General features: G+C 41.7%; 1 protein-coding gene across 1 annotated transcript in view; it reads left to right on the top strand.

Annotated features, from left to right (window-relative positions):
• Positions 1–4235: 4235 nt before the first annotated feature.
• LOC145937003 (uncharacterized) overlaps positions 4236–19633 on the top strand; it is a 30375-nt gene continuing 14977 nt past the window's right edge. Inside the window, exons 1-3 of the mRNA XM_083039729.1 lie at positions 4236–4712; positions 5266–5535; positions 17280–17695. Coding sequence (XP_082895855.1) covers positions 5394–5535; positions 17280–17695 — 558 coding nt within the window. The 5' untranslated portion in view covers positions 4236–4712; positions 5266–5393. The remainder of the gene's footprint in view (positions 4713–5265; positions 5536–17279; positions 17696–19633) is intronic.

Below are 19633 nucleotides of genomic sequence, written 5' to 3'. Positions count from 1 at the left end.
CGGTGCGTCGATTCCAACGAAAATTAATTTTTCGTTGGAATTAACTAATTGTGCACGGGGCACAAATATATCGAGGTGTTTCGGTCTATGAATCATTCTCCAAATACATGCTATCTCTATAGATTCGATTTTGACGATGTCATAAATTAAATATACATGTACGTGCGTGTTGTGACGCAGATGCATAGGCACGCTTCTCATAAATGTGAAATTAGTATCGTTTACAATTACTCAACAACGCTCGATGATAACTGGAATTACAATTCGACTCTTATATATTTACGCGTTTATCGGAATCTTTGCATATATATGTATTATTAAACCAATAGTTTTCAATCATCTCAATTGCATCATCTGCAATTGATGAGTATATGCTTATACTTTAACGGTACATGAAATGAAAACCCTTTTGTTGGCATTGAGATTCCACCGTCGAACGAATGAAGATATAATGTACTTTGCTTAGAGTTACGAACAAACGCGACGATAACTCATACACGCACGTTATAATTTATTATCGCAGCGAGCTCTTACTCCAAAATGAAACGTTACGTCGGAGAGGCCTTTAAACGCGCGCAATTGTTCTCTCTCTCTCTTTGCGATATATTTTTTTCTACCCTGCCAAATTGTAGTCAGCTGAATACGTCGATCAGTTCAGACGGGATCGTCGTGATCAAGGTACGCGCGTTCGAGAAACAAAGTACCTCGGGTCTGATGACCAGCGTTCGCCCACGCGACTCGTTGCTTCTAAAAATATACAGCCCGGTCCTACGGTGCTACCGGTTTTAAATCTCGGTCGTCGGACGATATAACCGGCGGCGTTGCGTTGCTCTTTCCGCTGAAACAAAAAAGGAAAGACATGAGCAGGATTGTGGAAAAGATAGGAGAGAGGGAGGGAGAGAGAGGAATATGGTTGTCCTTGCTGAGGCGGTTTTTTTAGGACTCTAAACTCGCAGATCGTTAATCTTGATCGTCGAGAAACACCTGTGACATTGACTCCGATCGTCGGTTCGAGAACCGCGAAGATGGTTATTAATCTGATATTTGCATCTGCGATTAATAGATTCGGCGATGAGGTATGCTCGGGATTTTTGTATAATGGAAAATTGCACAGCCGGTTATTTAAATTATTTAATCTATTATCTTAATAAGTAATTATTAGGGTAATAGATTGTAATCGCGATACGATTCCGCAGGACGGGTACAATCTATCGATATAATCAATGATAAAATTTCTGGAAAGTGATAAAGAAAGCGTGACGTGTGTAATAAAAATTTAATCAGAGATTTCATGTTGTGATTTCATGTGTGTAATCGTACTATCGTGAAAGAATCGTGAAGAATAATTTTGCTCGGATATTGATTGAACTACTTATTAAAAGTTTGACAATTATCTTGTCGAAACGCGAGGAAGAAAAAGATTAAGTCTGACAAATTTAACGATTTAAAGTTTTTTCCGATTGCTTGCCGCATTTTATAATTATTTAAACTCCATTTCAATCAATTATCTGTTTATACACACTAATAATGTAATTATTTGTATACTTTCTAAATATAGCTAACGATCTTAATCTTATCTGTCGAGACATTTTATATTGTACAGATTGTGTAATATAATTCCAATTACGCCTTCCTCATCTCTTCTCGCGGCTTAAATGAAGTCTACTTTTTCACGCGTAAAAATAAGTATCAGAATATTCTTCAAAGTTCTCTCGTAACAAAGTTTAACCTTGTTAAGAGAATCGACTCGTATAATGACGGCAACAACTCGTTCGTCTTCTTTTTACTTTTGCGTACGTCGAGACAATTGGTTTTGGAGAAGTGACGCCTCTTTCAAATAACAAGTAGTTCCTGCGAGATATACGCGATAAGCGCGTATCGATCCGCTCGATAAATCTCGGGCGTCGACAGAGAGAGAGGATCCGCTGCAAATTCGCACGCGCAAAATTATCTTCGGTATCACTTGACTCGTGTGTCATATCGCGCCGCGGTTGATATAAACATCGATCCATCGATACCCGACGTTGAAATGGTCTATGGTCGCGCGCACACATCTCAGCGCACATCGACTCCGATTTCCACGATCTATAGTGGTAATGTCATCTCTCTGTAACGTCATCCCCGACGCGACGCGCCGAGATTCACCTGGCCTTTAACTCCCGCATTTGATATCCAGTGACAATATCTGTCCCTGCGCGTCTCCGCTCCTAGAATTAATCTCTTCTCTCTATCCATCTCTCGCTTTCTCTTTCTCTCCCTCTTCCTTCTCTTGCCCATGTGTATACACACATGGACACATATACATGCTGCGGACAGACCTCGATCGCCCATCGATTCAAGTGGCACGCACGTTTACGCTCTCGAGACTCTGTTTAAAGCGCACGTCTTTTACGGTTACATTACGTTATGCAATTCGGTAAGTGGAAATTCGTAGGGGGTGAAGTGCACTCGATTTTGCTGTGATTTGAATTTGTACCAGTCTTATTCCCGCATCATTGTATTATAAATATTAAAATTAGATATGTAAATATTGAGAAGAATTTCGGAGGATACATACAATAAGTATATGCGCTTTTGTTCTGCAATGCGATTGCATTTCGTTGCAGGATGCGTCATAATTTATTTAAAATTCGGCGAATATATTACGCGAATTGTATGTGTGCAATAAAGAGAATAATATCAATGGCGATACCGATTTTCTTTCTTGATTCGTGTTGAATGCGGGATCCCGTTTTTCATGCAGATTGTGCATGTACGCGCAAATCAATACGCTCATATTTATTTATATAGTCGCACTCCGTAGCTTATTGTATGTGTGTGTGTATATGTGTATGCATATGTGTGTGCATCATGAATCAGCGCGCGCAATAGGAGCATATTGTGCGTTTTTGTTTCTCTCTGTTCGTCCATTTATCGACTGTACGAAAAAAAGAGAAAGAAAAAAAGATTTAACGCGCTGCGCGATATATACCATATCGTGAATATCGTTCGCGTCGTCACAAATTATCGGAAAATTAAGCGCGAGTCCGTTCGCTCATGTCCGTTTCGCCCATCCGTTCCTAATTAATTATAAGCACGAGCTCATTAACTCTGTATATAGTCATTCGAGCGATTCGAGTTAATCTTTGACACCGATGCTCGTTATCACCCGAGCGTCTATTATAGTCGTCGGAGAGAGTATAAACGGAGAGAGCTTAACAATTATCGTCAGTATTATCGCAATAATATTTATCATTAATATCGATGATGCACGCGTCTATTTCGTCACTGTGCAATCGAATCGAAACTACTCATTAAAAGAATATCCCGACATTAAAAATAAATTTTTATAACAGAGGCAGTAAAATCTGAAAATCGAAATTAGAATCACGAACGAGAATTTCGTTTAACTTTTTCAGCTCCTTTTTCAGTTCCTTTTTTTCCTTTTTTTTTTTTTTTTAAATCGAGATAATATAAACAGTTTCGATTGGCGGTCGAAAATCCCACCCCTGTACAAAGATCGTACTTGGTCGTATAAACTGCGCAGTTGCGCTCGAGTGTCATACGCGCCTTTATGGCCCCGGTAGTGCACGCGAATGTGTGCGTGGCCTCTCACTCTCTCTCTCGTCGAGAGATCCCATTGCTACGTGCTACACGCTCCGTTCTGTCCAAGATCGCGTAGCAAAAATGCACTTGCATCTTCCAAGCATGGAACGAGTCGCCCTCACCCTTGTCAACGTCTATCAAATGTCATGATATGGAAAGAATGTACGCGATATTTTTTTAAAAAAATATTTACATTTATTTAGCTTCGATAAAAAGTGATGACTTTATGTCTCGGATCGGAACAGTTTCTTTGTCTTGTCATAGTCACGTCAAAAATTTTATCAGTTGCATCCATCTCCTTTATATAACGTAAATATTCCTGAAATATATAGATATATATATGTATATATATACGTATACACATATATATGAATAAATAATTCATGTCGAGTACACTGGACACATCGTGTATCTGGCGACTGCAAACGCATGATTGCAGTAAATATTGGCGTTCAAACGGAGCTCGCTCGCGACGTCCGAGGAGCAGACAATGTATTGTCACGCTCCCCGCGCGCGCGCATACCCCACCCTGGGAGTAAATCGACTACCCTCACCAAGTCGCTTTATTTCTCACTACGAGAGAGAGTTGCGCGCGCACTGGTCCCCACCGTTCACCAATCGGCCGCGCGAGTGAAGCGGAGTAAGGGTAGAGCAGAGCCGGTTGTGCTGCCTCAAGGCAGAACGTGCGGACCGAGTCACTGCGAAAGCACAGAATCATTACCACGCCAGACCTCGAGGAGAATAGACGTGTTTCTCGTTACTCTGAGCTCAGTCGAGATCTCGTGTTGTTCGTGCAGTAGTTTATTACCCGCTTTCGTCTCCCGTTTTGTATACTCTTGTTTTCGGCGCGCCGCCGAGCCTTTTTTACACGCGTGTGATATATCGCGCCAAAGAGAGGACCACAGTTCATCGTGTCGTTAACTCCGTGACGGTGTTGTCGTCGACGCAGAACGATTCGATCTCGTGTCGTGTTGCAAGATTAATCTCGCACGACGACGACGACGACGACGACCTACCCTTGTCTATGGTGTTTATACTCTTTGCTTGAGTGAGACGTGAATCAACTGGTGCGGCCGTCAGACCACCGTGCGGAGGACATTGAACGCCCGCTTTTCGACTTTTTCGAGGTGAGGATTTCGCGCGACACGATTTTTTTGCGAAAGTTCTGCGTACTCCGAGTTCCAAGTGTTCGTACCTCCGAACGCGGTAGTTCGCGGAAAGGGACAGTTACTCGTATCTTGCGATTATTCCCATCGAAGTGGCTGAGAGCGTGAAAGTGATCAGTACTTTCGAGACGCATAGACAGTTTCCTCGAACGAGAGGAGGCTGTCCTCCGATCGATTGCGCGAGAAAAGAAATAGTGACACTTCTTTCTGATCAACACGTACATGCATACAATAATACACGGAGTGCGCACCACGTGCGACTCTCTACGATGAACGTTGAAAGCGTGCGTGCGCCGGTGAACTGAAAACGGCCACGTGTGCTGCGTCTAATACGCGTTCTAATATCCGCCGCGCGACTCGGTGTGAGAAACTATACATATAGATAAATAGATAGATAGCTAGAGAGAGAGAGAGAGAGAGAGATCGTTCGAAGACTCTGAACGGACGATTAAGGTGCGAGAGGAGAGTGAATAGTGCGAACTCAACCACGAACCATTTCTTGCTTTCGTTGCAGAGTGCGTCGTTGCAGGGCGAAGCAGGAAACACGTGGAGTTTGATACGCACAACGCAAGGCGCACGTCTACTTGCGTCTGCGATTGAGAACGAAAAGAAAAAAAAGAAAGGAGCAAAGAAAAGCGCACCATGGCGGTACCATTCTCATTGCCCAGCGACGACAACGATGAGAGGTTGCGAACGGCGGAGGAGCAGCGGCTGATGCTGCAGCTATACATGTGTCTGCACAATACCATCCGGAGCAGGAACGCCCACCATCCGTCGCGAAATCGTGAGTTGTATGATATTATAAAATGTTTGTACACGTGCGTCTCGATGTACCTCGCTATTTGCGCGTATCGCAACTTGTCACAATAAGCTATTTGTCGGACGGAATGAGAGAGAAAGAGAGAGAGAGAGAGAGAGAGAGAGAGGAAAAAAAAAGAGAATTACTAACAGTCGATTTGTTACATACTTGAAACTGCTGACTAATTGTAAGTCGACTCCAAGATTAGTAGCGAAATGATTTTGTTGATAATTGTTCGGGCGCGCAAATGGTCATTAATGACCTTAACGCATTAGCCGCATTTAGCCATATGTCGAGGCATATATGGGAAATGCATATATGCACTGATATATGCGTACATTTATTAATGAGACCGTGTGTACATAAAGAGAACGAGAAAGAGAGAGAGAGAAAGAGATTGATGCAAAAATTTTAAAAAAGTTAAAAAATTATACAGGAAAATTGTAAATATATGGATTGTTTTTGATAGCTCGCTGCGGAGAACATATAGATATAGGCAAAATTTATTTCGTTACGGTAGTTGGAAAAATATAATGGAGATTGAGAGTAATGACGTGAAAGAGGATTTGCCGTTTTCTGGTCTTTTTGAGAGTGATTATCATGAGACTGGGGATTATTCCTGTGTATCCCTTGACACATCTATCGATTGCACAACGCAATTGTTGGAAATAAAGCGCAGCATGCCCCATTCCCGTTTTCCCATTTATTTATGTTTGCATATTCGTAGATTATAAAATAATGAGCGAAATAGTGTTATGCAGGATAATAAATAAAATATGAAAAGACTACTGTGTTTTTTTTTATATTTTTTTATATTTTTATTTAACATCACAATTACGATTGTCCAATAAACTTGGATTGTCTAAATTATAAAAGCGAAACAATCCCTTGATTTTTTCATGACGGTTTCGTAAGTATTTAACATAAGTTTTACCAGTTTTTAAAGCTATTACTTGTGTAATGATTGTGTAATGATGCTGCATAAAGCATTAAAATTATCGGAGGAAAACATTAAAATTATCAAAGATTGGTGAAGCTATCAAAACGAGAATAGTGTAACGAGAGCGGTCGATAAGATCTCGGTCAGAATTCTAGAGTGCAACATGTGGTTGTAGCGGGGAACAATTCGAAGCAGCGCAAGAAATATGAGAGGGACCCACGTGTGACATTTTAATTTCTGCGCCCAGCGTGATTAATTTCTTACGCCTTGCGAATAATTCATAGAAGCTATTCCGAAAAATATATCCGTCAACGTGCATATCTAAAAAAGCATACTAAAAAAGTGAATCTATTGAAAACACAATATTGAAATTACATGCACATTTTTTATTTATCTTGTCAGATAAATAAAACTTAAAATATATTAGACAGGAGAAAGCAATATTGTCAATTATATTTGCACAATTAAATTTTCACCAAGGATATGAACCTTTTTTTTTTTTTTTTTTACTTGCTTTGCTTTTCGAGGATTGGAGAAACTTGAGGTTTTTTACATTCGTTGCACTATATTGTCGAAAATTGCACTATTGATCGGGGTCATTGTTCCTCATGAATCACCGTCGAAAAATGTTGTTCGGTCCAGGTAACGAAATCTCTAGACACCTTGACTTTCAACTTTGATCAATACCTCGGGCGTCTTTGACGTCACTCTAGACAAAAAATTATAAGACAGTTTGCAATTATAATATCCTGGCATTATTTTTGACGAACGTTACATCATGTTGCGGAAATGGTATATACTCATTTTAATTTAATCTTTAGAGTGTCCTCGTATAAATCGTATTTTGACGATCCTATTTTGAAATACAAAGTTTGCAAACACATATTTTTTTTATTATAAAATATAACGTTTCAAATAAATTGTACAACTCTATTTCAATAAAAAAATTATTCTTTCACATTAAGGAAAATGTATAAAAATACCTATCATGATATTTAATTCGTGTTATGTCAACATAAATCTATTTTTCTTTTTTGACACGTTTCAACAATTTTGCCATTTTTTGATTGAAAAGTGTGTACTGGTTAGATAGCTTTTAAAAATAAATAACGCGATACACGTCACCCATAAATCGTCCCATTCCTGCAATTGGCAATTTTCATTTAGAAAAGTCACTCACAGATCTATTCGATGATGCGAGGGGACATGTCTCGTGAAATCACGATGGCTCATATTCGGCATGCATTAAAATTCAGCTTTACGAGAGAGGAGGAGGGGAATTTACACGCGAATAGAACAGATGTAATGTGGGTGTAGAGCGAAACAGAAAGAGAGAAAGAGAGTACGGCAGACGAGAAATGTCCGGCCATGACCCTGCTCTGTTGGTCGTGCCTCCTTTACGAAGAAAAGAGAGGAGGCCAGAAGAGCGAAAAGGATCGGCGATGTGGGCGAAGGGGATAGACGAGTGCGAGAGAAGGAAAAGAAAAAAAAAAAGATTACTCTCTGGTCAGTCGCAGCACACGCAGTAAAACGCACTATAAAACGCGCAACTGATGCCGCGACGAAGCCCAAATCTCGGTTGTCGATCGTGCCGGCGCATTTCACAAAGAGATTGCGGCTATCAATCGCAAGTGACATCAATTGATCTCTCTCTCTTTCACTGTTTCGTTTATTCTCTCTCTCTCTTTATACCTCGATGCGCTCTGTCAAATTAATAGAAAATCCGCAAGAGAGTCGAATAAAAATATTATTATAGTGTACATCGATCAGTATGTGTGTAAAAGATTGCTGTCGCGCAATCTCGATTGACTAAAAATGATAAATTTTCAACATTGGAGGCTTTCAAGTAAAGCAGAATCGCGATTAAAATTTTATTGACGGACGACAGACATAATAATATTTTCTTGCTTCATTTAATTGCGTTGCAGTTTGATAATCGCGATCGAAAAAGTCTCTGTAGACTGTGCAGTAAAATATATTACTTCGGTGCATTAAAAATTATATTGAGAGAATGAGGCAGAGAGAGATTGCGTGTGCGGCAACCGCACATTACACTTGGCGGTTATTCGAACCGTGTCGTTAATGAATATCGTTTGTACAACGAATAATTTATGGAGATTTAATCTTTCGCGACCATGATGGATAATGTAATCCGCGGATAAATCCCTCGTTTTATTGTATAATATATTTTATTGCATTTTGCTGCGCGAATAAAGCTGTACATCAGGTAGAACGTAATTATGTCCCAGGGACAATAATCAAATCTTCAATCGTAATACATCGTTTTAATGCGAACACACGCTGCTCTTATTTTGCCATTCGCGTAATTTTCATTTATTAACAAAATTGTGAAATTTCAAAAACCTTATCATTTGATTTACGAATATCAAAAGTTTATCTTTGATTTTACTCTATTTATCAAAGAAGATTTATTATCTTAATTTATCTATAATATAATTATCCATAATTATTAATCTGGCAATCAATCAATTATTTATTCAAAAAATTCAGGATAAGATATATATATATATATATATATATATATATTATCTTTTACATAAAAGATAATGAAATTTATTAAATATAAGAGATCTTTAGAAGATATAAGAGACAAACAAACAGAGAGAGAGTATAGCGAAAAATTAAAAAAATAATATTCTTCAAATATATCTGCACACGTGTAATGGGCAATTTGGAACAATGTGTCTCGCATTTATATTGGATTACGTAGTCGACGCATCGGACCTGCGGGATCCATCCTTGCGCGCGTTTAAATCACACGTTACGATGCTCGCGGCCCATTATTTCGCGAACGGAAATAGTGCCGGGCTCGCGCATTACCCGAGGGTCAATAACCATAGTTGCCGCGCTTTCGCGAGAGAGAAGATGCAGAGAATTGCTGCTGCGAGCACTCGCGCGGTTGCATCAAATCGGGGGTTGTTATTTATAGGAACAGCTGTGGGCACCCCGCGCGCGCACAGAAGAAGAGAGTCTTCTCGTAACACATTTGCAGAAGAAACTTCCCTCGTATCGTCGCGCGCGAACGGCAAACGCTTCGCGAGAGCGCGATGATCGTCGCGATTACGCGCGTATATATATTTTAAGATCGCCACCTCTGTCCTTCGTTGCCTTTTTAAGAGAGAGATACTATCAATCCAAACGTCGCTCACTCTAATGAGGCTAAGAATTTACTCGGAATTTTATCACGCTCGAGTGAGCGTCAACTCGTTAACGCCAAGTACTTGAATATGTATGTATAGATACTTGTCATTCGCGCAAAGTCGATTTTCAGAGAAATTCCCGAAACGACACGCTACGGATTAAACGTGACATATATGTACGTGATTCGACTTATCTCTCGCACTGTCTTCTCTCTTTGCGCCTCTTTCCCACAAACGTGTCCTGATAAGAACCGAATCAAATGATCGGGGATCGCTCTAATCGGAGGAGTTCGATTTCTCGGTACGAGAAAGATCGGGTGACGTTCGTGTAACGCGATACGCACTTGACACTGAACTTCGTATTACGTTACTCTCTTTCTATCTCCCTCTCGTAAATCCTCTCTTGTCGTAGCAGCTGCTCACAATTTTCGACTGGATATCTATCTCCATCCACGCGCTAAAACCGCATTTGAAACGACACCTCTCGACCATCTCTAACTTATATGAATATATAATTAGAAATCGTTAATTACATTTAATGTAGAAACTTTTTCGTCGTCGACAAATCATGCGTGAAATCCGCGACGTCTATGACTTGCTTGTTTTATCGAAGGATATCCCACTTAGAGTTGCGGCAGACGGACGATCGATGTTCGTCGGGATGAAAGAGAAAGAGAGAGAGAACGGAGCGACTGGAGAGTCTATAGACCTCATGAAATATTGAAAGGAATTCGTCATTGCAGATTGTGCCGGGTCTCTCCACCATTCATATATACTCGGCGAGAGAGCGACTGCTATTGACAGAATTCTTCAAAAATTCATCGCATCCCTCGCGCTCTCGGACGGAGAGATCCTCCGATCTTCCCTTCCCTCGATCTTGTCTCTCTCTTTTTTTTACATCGGCGATTTGTTATCGTCGGAAGCGCGTGTAAACCGCGCTTTATCTCGTCGCAAGGCAGACACACTCGAGGGCACGACGTCGCTTCTTTTTATCTATTCGCCCGTCGAGCTTATCGAATTTTTCTCTCTCCGTTACTCCGTAATTTTTTCTCTCGGAGATGATGCCTCGTTAAATGTCGATAAATCAGCATACGCGCGAAAAGCAAACGATAATAAACGCGTGTTCCACGGACAGAAGTGGACGTTTAATTAATTGTCGGGGCGGTCGTCGATCGTTATGCAAGCGTCGCTGATCGAGATAAAGGAATCGTATTGGAATATAGAATGTAATAATGCGGTTCAAAGTAATATAGAATAGTAAACAAGAAGTCACTCTAGATCGCACTTGTTTCAGTATCTAATTATTAACCACCGTATCCGTTCGAGATTCTATAATGACTCGCGTTTAAATCTGTTATTATAATTACATAAGGATAGTTAAACTTGAATAATCCACGCCTCACGATGAAGTAATATCGGTGCATTAGAAATATATAATCATTAATTCAGTAAAGTAAGCGTATATAGATGTTATTTACCTAACTAAATTTTCCACAACATCCAAATGATTCTAAAGAGCCAGTATACCAGTAACTTGTTTCCCGCTCGTCATTTTTTTTTTTTTTTTGTTTCATCGTTTATGAATCATTTTGCAATCAACGCTCGTAGCTAATGAGGTCGTTGCTCATATTCCCCGCAAATGAATATTTATCTTCGACGGACGCGCATCTTTCCGGTTTGTTAATTCCATGCGCTGATTGAAGCAGTCAACACAGAGGCTCTTCGCTAATTTTTGTGTAGTGGGTATTAACTACCTGCAGCGACATTAATAATTCATCGAGGAGATAATATCTGCTCTTTGCTCTCCACTCTCCCATATATGCGGCAAACATTGCGCGCGGTGTAAAACATTTTTACGGTCTCCTGAAGCCGCGCGTTTCTGGTAGACCAGAATGAGATAGGGGCTAGCACGCGTATCCACCGGCTCATGAAATTCGGCAGATGTTATCTACGCGAACCTTTTCCTCCTGCGCCGCCGCCGAGATTGCGCGCGCCGAGACTCGTATTATATATTTATCGCGATCTGTCATCGAAATTTCATCGAGCGTAAAAAATCAAGTGTGCATGCATTTCGGTCCTTGTGGTCCTCCAAAGCGCGGAACGAATTGTTTTTTTTTATTCTCTTTACACGTCCTCACCCCTCTTCAAATTGTTGCTCTTTCGCTCCTCGCGATTCTCCATCGCGTGACAATTCAGTTAGGTACTCGTTGAAGTAACTTGAGACGCGCACGTGAGTCACGGTGACGAGAGAGACCCCCCCTGTATACTAATTAAAGTCCTTGGCAATTTTTAAAAATAACTTCTGGTTGCATGCGCAACGCTCGTTGTTGACGTTATCTTCTGCGTATTTTTGATGAAATACAGCTAACCAAAGGCGCGCAGTTCTCTCTCTCTTTTAAGACACCCGAATGCCACGCTGATTAATGTCCTCGGCCCGCCTTTGCGCGATCTTCGCGCTCTACGCATCGCACAAAACGCACTTTTCGAGAGTCGAAAATAAGCGTCCACTTATGCGCTGAAGAAGATGCGACGATAAACACACTCGCGAGCATTCGAACCGATTCTCGACGTAGCTCCTCGCAGTAAAATAATTCTAAATGTCATCAATGTCAGAAATTTTTTTGAGAATAATATGTAATTTATTAAGAGAAATTTAAATTATTATTATTCAAATTACATATATATACATATATAACAAGTGCAAGAAACTTTAATAATTTGTTATCGCGGGTGTGAAAGGAAACGACGAGGCGAAAAAATAGAAAACTGACAAGTGACACTTCGTAAGAAGCACGAAACGAATAAATAACACTCTCTTTTATCGCTTTGTCTTCTACCTTCACACATGAGTGATGGACTCGAATCACGCTCTACAAATTTATCAGAGGCGAATGGGGGAAGGGAAAGGAAGGGAGGAACCGTGACGGGAGGGAACCACGTGAAACGACGAACAGGCGATAAAAGAATGAGACAATCGCGAGGAAGTGCAACAGCGGGAACGACGCAGAATGGAGGGAGGGAGAGGGTACTTTATTTAATTTTCGCGACTCACGAAACACATCCTGCACTGCACGTGTCCCGAAACGCGCGTTTCTCGAAGAGCCGCGCTGCGCCTTTGCATCGCAGATCGTTGCCTCTTCGGCGAATCGCCTCTTCGCGGAATCGATTTCCGCTCTCGCGCGCGAGCAAAACTCGTCCGATTATTACCGAGTATTCGCGAAATAATGACGGTAACTGGGGAAGAGAGGAGGACGACCGTTGTGCTTAATAATCGTGATTGTTGCACCGGATCGACGCCGAAATTGCACCCGCCGCGTAAAATCGCGTCCGGAGCAAACGAGAACGAACGCGAATGGTCACAAATAAATAGTCAGTCATTAATTATTATTAGTTCTGTAATTTTTCCAAGCAAATTTTTTGAATAAAATTTAGTACGCTAAACTTTTACAAATTATTTTAACCGATCTCTGACAGTATTCTTTTATAAATATTGAATATGACAGTCGTGTACGGAATATAATTAAATTCCGAGTCAATCGCGCATTGAGCAAGAATTATTGCGGCACGTATTTTTTTTCACCATTTCAATTGCGGGATAACGCGCCTGGTATATTCTCGGCATACTAAAATCTCCGATAGATAATGACGCCTCTTATTAATCAGTTATTAAACGCAATGCGCCGCGAATCTGACAGAGCGACCTTTCTGTTTGGCCCTGCGATCGATCGGCGATGCATCGTTACGTTGGTTGTAACCTTTCGATTGGTACCTCGCGCGCTTTGTATATAATCCCCCTCGAAACATATAATATATTCGACATCGTCGGACATGATCCGAATACACAATGAATCCGGGGCTTTTGTTCGAAACGTTTATCTCGCGAGTTATTGTCGCTGCACAAAAGTGAATTTACGATTCTACTTTTATCCAAATAATTCTATCGGACGATATTTAATGATATAATGTCTGATTGGGCGATTAATTATATCATAAACCTTGCCAAATGAATGAAAAGATTTCAAGATTCTTTATTCATTTTTTTTGTTATGCCACAGTACAATTTAATAGTGAAATTTATACTCTCGGGATGTGAAATTACATTTAATTAGCATAAATAGCAATTGAGCGCAATTCTCGATAAAAATGCCACGCTTAAGAAAACACACCAATTAGCAATCGGCTAAGCATATATTGTGCTCAAGACATACATCTCGACGTGTTTCCAAGATGGGAAATCACGGTCGAGCCACGATAGGCTGTGAAATGAAATGACGTAGTTACGATTACGTGCTCTCGTATCTCTCGGGTGCTACTTCATTGTTCCGGAAAAGTATGTAATAGAGTAAAGCGCGATAAAAAGAACGCTCGATTGTCACACGCTAGGAGAGAGAGAGAGAGAGAGAAGCGCAGAGAAGCGCATGCGGTGCAAGGGCCGAGGTGCATTTTACGCATTTCGCGTATACGTATATATATACGCGATGCTACGTACGTATATATACCGTGCAGCGGCCTTGAGAGAGGTTCTTTGTGCGTTCACTGCGCGCGTGCACACGTACACCTATACAGAACCGAACTGGCTCGCGCCGTTACATGCATACACTGTAACAAGTTGCGTTGCGCTTATGTACAAAGGGCGCTCCATGTGACTCACGTGCTCGCATATGCTACCGTCTTCGTCTCTCTCTCCTTCTCTCCGTGTTGATCTTTCTTTTCTTCTCTCTCTCCGTCCTATTTCATCTATTTGCCCTTCTCTCTCTCTCTCTCTCTCTCTCTCTCTCTCTCTCTCTCTCTCTCCCTCTCCCTCCCTCCCTCTTCTCATTCGTATATATACATATATACACATGTGTGTGTGTATGCGTATAAATAGGTATATACCGCGTTTCTTTCTATTTTCTGTGTTTTCTTCTCTCTCTCTTTGTCGGTCGACGTCTCTATCCTTCGGAGTGTGCACATAGCTCGATCCAGATATATACGCCAAAGTACACACATATGAGACCATGAAGAGTGCATGCGGGTGTTGGCCACGTGCGCGCTGCACTTTTTGCTCGCGAAGCAACCTTCGCCTTTTATGAGTCTCGCGCGCGCGCGCGCTCCAGCAGTGCCGGAACTTTATGCCCTTTTCAGCGATTTGCTACGACGAGCTTTTCGGTACACGCCGTTGAACAAAGGTGATACGAAACCGCGTGAGATCGCCGTGTGTGTTTTTCGTAAAGTGGAAATACTTTGTCGAGTTTTTCTTTGAAATTTTAAGAGACTTAGTCAATATCTCGTTTTGAAATATAAATAGAAATCTTTTTATTAACGTAATGTTATTTAATTATATGTATTATTTCTACCTTCTTACTCTTTATACATATATTCTCTTTATATAATATTTATCCAATTTTAGGATAATCGATTTTATAATACATTGTCACAATATGTACATTCGATAAGTTATAATTGATATTTTTATCTAGCCCTAAAAGATAACTTATCTTTGATAAATAAATGCACGCCTCAGTTAATCTTTTCGATTTATTCTTTTATGTTTTCTTACGAAATGCATCTGTGTACGCTGTTCCTCACAGATTTATATCTTTTAGTGTTTGTGCGTATTAGCCAATTAAATCGATTAGAAATCAATTTCCAAAGCGATGTACGTCTCGCGGCTGAATTATAGACAACTATTTCTAATCTCTCCATCTCAGGCCACACTTTAAGTCGTAATAATAAATATCGAGTTCGATTATTATAAATCTCTGCGCAAAGGTTCTTTTCAAAGCATTCTCACGCGGGCCACGTCAAGTGACATTTGGAAAAGCAGGTAGAAAGCAACGGGGCGTCGAACTACGTACATATGTTTTGCAAGCAACGAAAAGTGCGGCCGACTGCATCTCTTTCTCTCTCTTTCTCTCTCTCTGTCGCGGATGCTGCAGACTCTCGACTCTCGCTATCGAAGATTCCGCGACGACGAGGCTTTAATCGAGTGTAGGTGACGACAATGTGTGTGCCGTTGCACAAGTGAAAGAGCCCCGGGGCCTCTACTCGAAATGTCAAGGATGCAACCATGTGCGCGGTTACTCGCGAGAAAAGAGGAACATGGGGGAGGGAAAGAAAAGAGGGATAGATGCGCGTATAGAGAGTCCACGAGACAATGTACGACTGGTAGGATTGTTATTTTGTCACGCATGGGGATCTTCGCATCCATTCGTCGCGCGAAATGAAAAGTGGCCGTGTCTAAATGTTTCTAGAGCCTCGCAGTACGGTAAGCAGCGTGTGGTAGATAGATAGATGCTGCTTTCACCACGCGGATTCGTATGACGGGCTTTCAAGGTTGCAACCGCGAGAGCAGAAGAGCGTGATGATATCGCGCGATTCTGTTTCGTAACGCGCGCGAGACAAGTGTCTTCTCCGTGATGCCCCGTTATCTCTCTGTATAGGGAAGGAATGACGTCATCTCCTCGTTGCGTGCGCCGATATATATGACAATACAATCGTATATCTGATATATTGATTATACGGGAAGAAATATTTATTTATAACTAGCTGTCTCGGTGATATTAAACAATATCCTCTTCTTCTCGAATTCGAGAAAAAACGATGTAGTCGTTTGATAAATAAAACTCTGCGTTTGTTAGCTATCGACGAAGCGATAGCAAAGAGAAGAATATTATCTCGACGGCAAATATAATAAGCGACGACATACGTACGCAGTGGAAAGCGTGTCATTCGGTAGCAGAAGCCTCGAGTCGAGGCTTTATCGATGAGGACTGTTCTACGAAATCGTAGCTGCTGAAGATAAAAACATACACACATCTAGACACGAGACAGGCAGTCTGCCGTGAGACGTGATAACGCACGTATTCCAAGCATAGATAGCAAAGCATATGTTTGTTAAGCTCGCGAGACAGCCTGATTCTGTTTGACGTCTTTCATTATGATATTGTTGACGATTGTTGTATCATCGAAGAAATGCGTTCGCGAATTTAAATTTAGTCTTCGTATCAGGGAAATTGAGCACCAACATGATTATAATGCAACTACATATTTATTACATCCTGCAAAAAATAATCGCTTATGCGAAATTAGAGAGCACGATTGGATATCAAATTTCTAATAATATATTTTTATTTAGATAAAGTCGTGTGTATATATGACTCAAGAGATTCTCTCTCGTAACGTGCAGCAAATGTCGAAACTACGAGTAGAAGGTTGTCGAATCATCCGTTAGAAATTTTAAAGCGATCATTACTCAACAATGTCGCTCTCGCCATAAGCGAACTGCATGCATGCTTACCTTGCAGCGAGCACTTTGTGGTATTAAAACCTTATAAGCGAAGTAACTGTCTCGGCATATTCCAGTCACCGGAATGAAAAGTCGCTATTGTGTGACGTAATTTGCGTGTAATCAATTGCCGTTATAAGCGTAGCGACACGAGTATACCCAGAGTGTTATTACATTCGCGCATGGGAGCTGTAAAACGCGATCATTATTAATTTACACATCACGTGACTGCTCGTTAAACGCATTCGCGACGAGAGAATCCCAAGTCGATTTCCCAATTATGTCGAGATGACTTTTACGCATTGCAAATCGCTATAGAATGTCTTAAAAGAAAATGTTTGTTTTTTTGTTTTATTTTTAGATCGAGCGCCCCGCAGTCCCGAGGCCCAGCAGCCTCTGCTGATCTTTCTGCAACCCGGCAGCTCCGAGGATCTGTCGAATCTGCCGTTGCCGGATCTGGTGCAGTCGGCCGTAGATCAGCTGCCACCGCCCCAGGTGACAGTCTCCGTCCCCAACAGCCCGATGAGAGACGCGACCTTCCAGTTCCCCGAGTGCGTCAACAGCGGCGGCGCGCCGCTGCCGAGCCCAAGGCCGCGGCCGCGAAGACGCTTCGCCTCGGAGAGTTCCATCATGGAGACGGGCCCGATCGAGGTGAGCAGCTGCAACAGCGGCAGTAGCTCCTGCTGCTGCCTGATCCTCAACGAGAGGCAGTCGTGGACGAGCGTCGGTGCCAATCTCAGGAACATCGCCGGTGACTTCCACGCATGCAGGACCAAGGTCAGTGTTTCACTGGATCATTATTTCGCAATCACGATTAAATCGCGAAGGAATGCAGATTGCGGATTTACAGAGAGTACGGCATAACGTTCTTCAAGTACATTGACAATGAGATCCAAGCAGTTTTCATTCCTTCTCTCCGCGCGAATTAATACTTCACAGATTTATATGGAAAATGATTAGAGCGTTTGGCAAATTTTTTTTACACGAAACTTGGCGCGTCTTTACAGTTTGCGAGATTAGTTTTATTTTTCGCGGGTAATTTTCCGAACATGCTGACGTTGTCGTCGCCGTTTTCTATTCTATTCGCCGCTGATGGCATAATACGAAAGCAGTTTACGGTGAGAGGAGTACAGGTGTAAAATACCTCGTATAAAAATTGTACGGCACCCGTTTTCGCGCACGCACGGGAGCCATCGTGTAACTTTTCACTCCACGCATCGCAATTTCATCTTCCCCATGAAGGCTTTTATTCGTCATAAAGCCACCCTCGCGTCGCGGGTATTATAAAACGTAACGAATACGCGCGACGAGAGGTCCTCCGACGGGTATTTAGTTTAAAATTTCGCTCACCCTCGGATCTCCTATTCTAAATTCCTATCGTTTAATTCACAAATTTTATTGTTGGTTTTATAAACGCGTATATATATGACTCCTATTTCCGTACAAGACATTTTATTCGCGCATGAATTTTTCTGCGAAGTCCTGACGGGTCCTAAAATATCTTCAGCTCGACATAATTAAAATTGACATTTCCCTTTTATGAAATTCATCCGAGTATCTTATTATTTCAATACATTCACGGACAGGTCTTCTATATCCGTCCCGTCTGATTGGTCCATATTTATCCCAACACGATATTTATCCCAACGCGCGAACTCGCGCGAGGAATCGATTTCGGCCGAGAACGAACCAGATAAGATCCAGATCCTTCCTCTGATATCCCAGAATTTAATAGCATCGCGAATGATTCAGCGCTTTCCGCTTCGCCTCGAAACTTCCAGGCATTTCATCGCGATGGATTCGTAGAGCTAGAAGATGTGTTTCCTCCTTTAAGAAAGATAGAAACTACTATCGTCGTGCGTTTGTGGGCGGGGCCCATAAACGCGAATTTAGTTATATCAGAGTTATACCGACGAGATGTATATATACGTGTGTGTGTCCCACGGGTGCAATAAATATCGGCTTCACCACCGTCGAGACGTCTAGTATTGCCCCCCGTGTGTACGTGCCCCGTGCTACCGGCACTTCATCAAAACTCCACCCGTCCCACCTTACCCCCCTTCCGACGACCGCGGTTCGGTCGTTCGATCAAATATGTATCGCCGACCGGTATAGTCCTTCTCCGGGATTTTACGACGGTTCTCCTCTCTCGTTTGCGGTCGGAAGAAAGGAAGCAGCGATTGTGTGCGTATTGGTGAACGAGCGGATAAGAGAGATGAATCGGGAGATATTTGGTATGGTGTAGTAGAGGCACGTAATGTCATCATCTGCGAGATTAACGCGGCGCGGTTGTGAAACGGTGTCTACGATATTATCTTGACGGATCGATATCCTCGCGCGCGTTGGTAGCTCGAGAGAGAGATGTAGAGAAAGATATATACGAAGAGAATTATTTCCCGACTCTTTTGCTAGGAAGAAATGACGTATCTTTCCGCGCTGCGGCAAATCAATTGTATATAAACACCTATTTTCTAGAGATCGCAATTCTTCTTGAAAATTTGAATTTCAAACGCACTTCCAACACATTCTGCTTGATTACGAATGCAATCTCCTGTGTTTATCTATTATTAATCGAGATAAGCATATTACGCGATATTATGCCGATAATTCATTCGACTCGTCGTTTTTACGGAATACGCGAAAGAAATTATCGAACGCAATTATCGCGGGAAGTTTCTGATTACTTCTTCGACAGAGTTACGAGATATCCGTCCC

Source organism: Prenolepis imparis, unplaced genomic scaffold (genome assembly GCF_030444845.1).
Source record: "Prenolepis imparis isolate NDT839.2.m4 unplaced genomic scaffold, iyPreImpa1.0 SCAF_6, whole genome shotgun sequence".
Taxonomy (NCBI): domain Eukaryota; kingdom Metazoa; phylum Arthropoda; class Insecta; order Hymenoptera; family Formicidae; genus Prenolepis; species Prenolepis imparis.
This window is presented reverse-complemented; position numbering and strand designations above follow the sequence as displayed.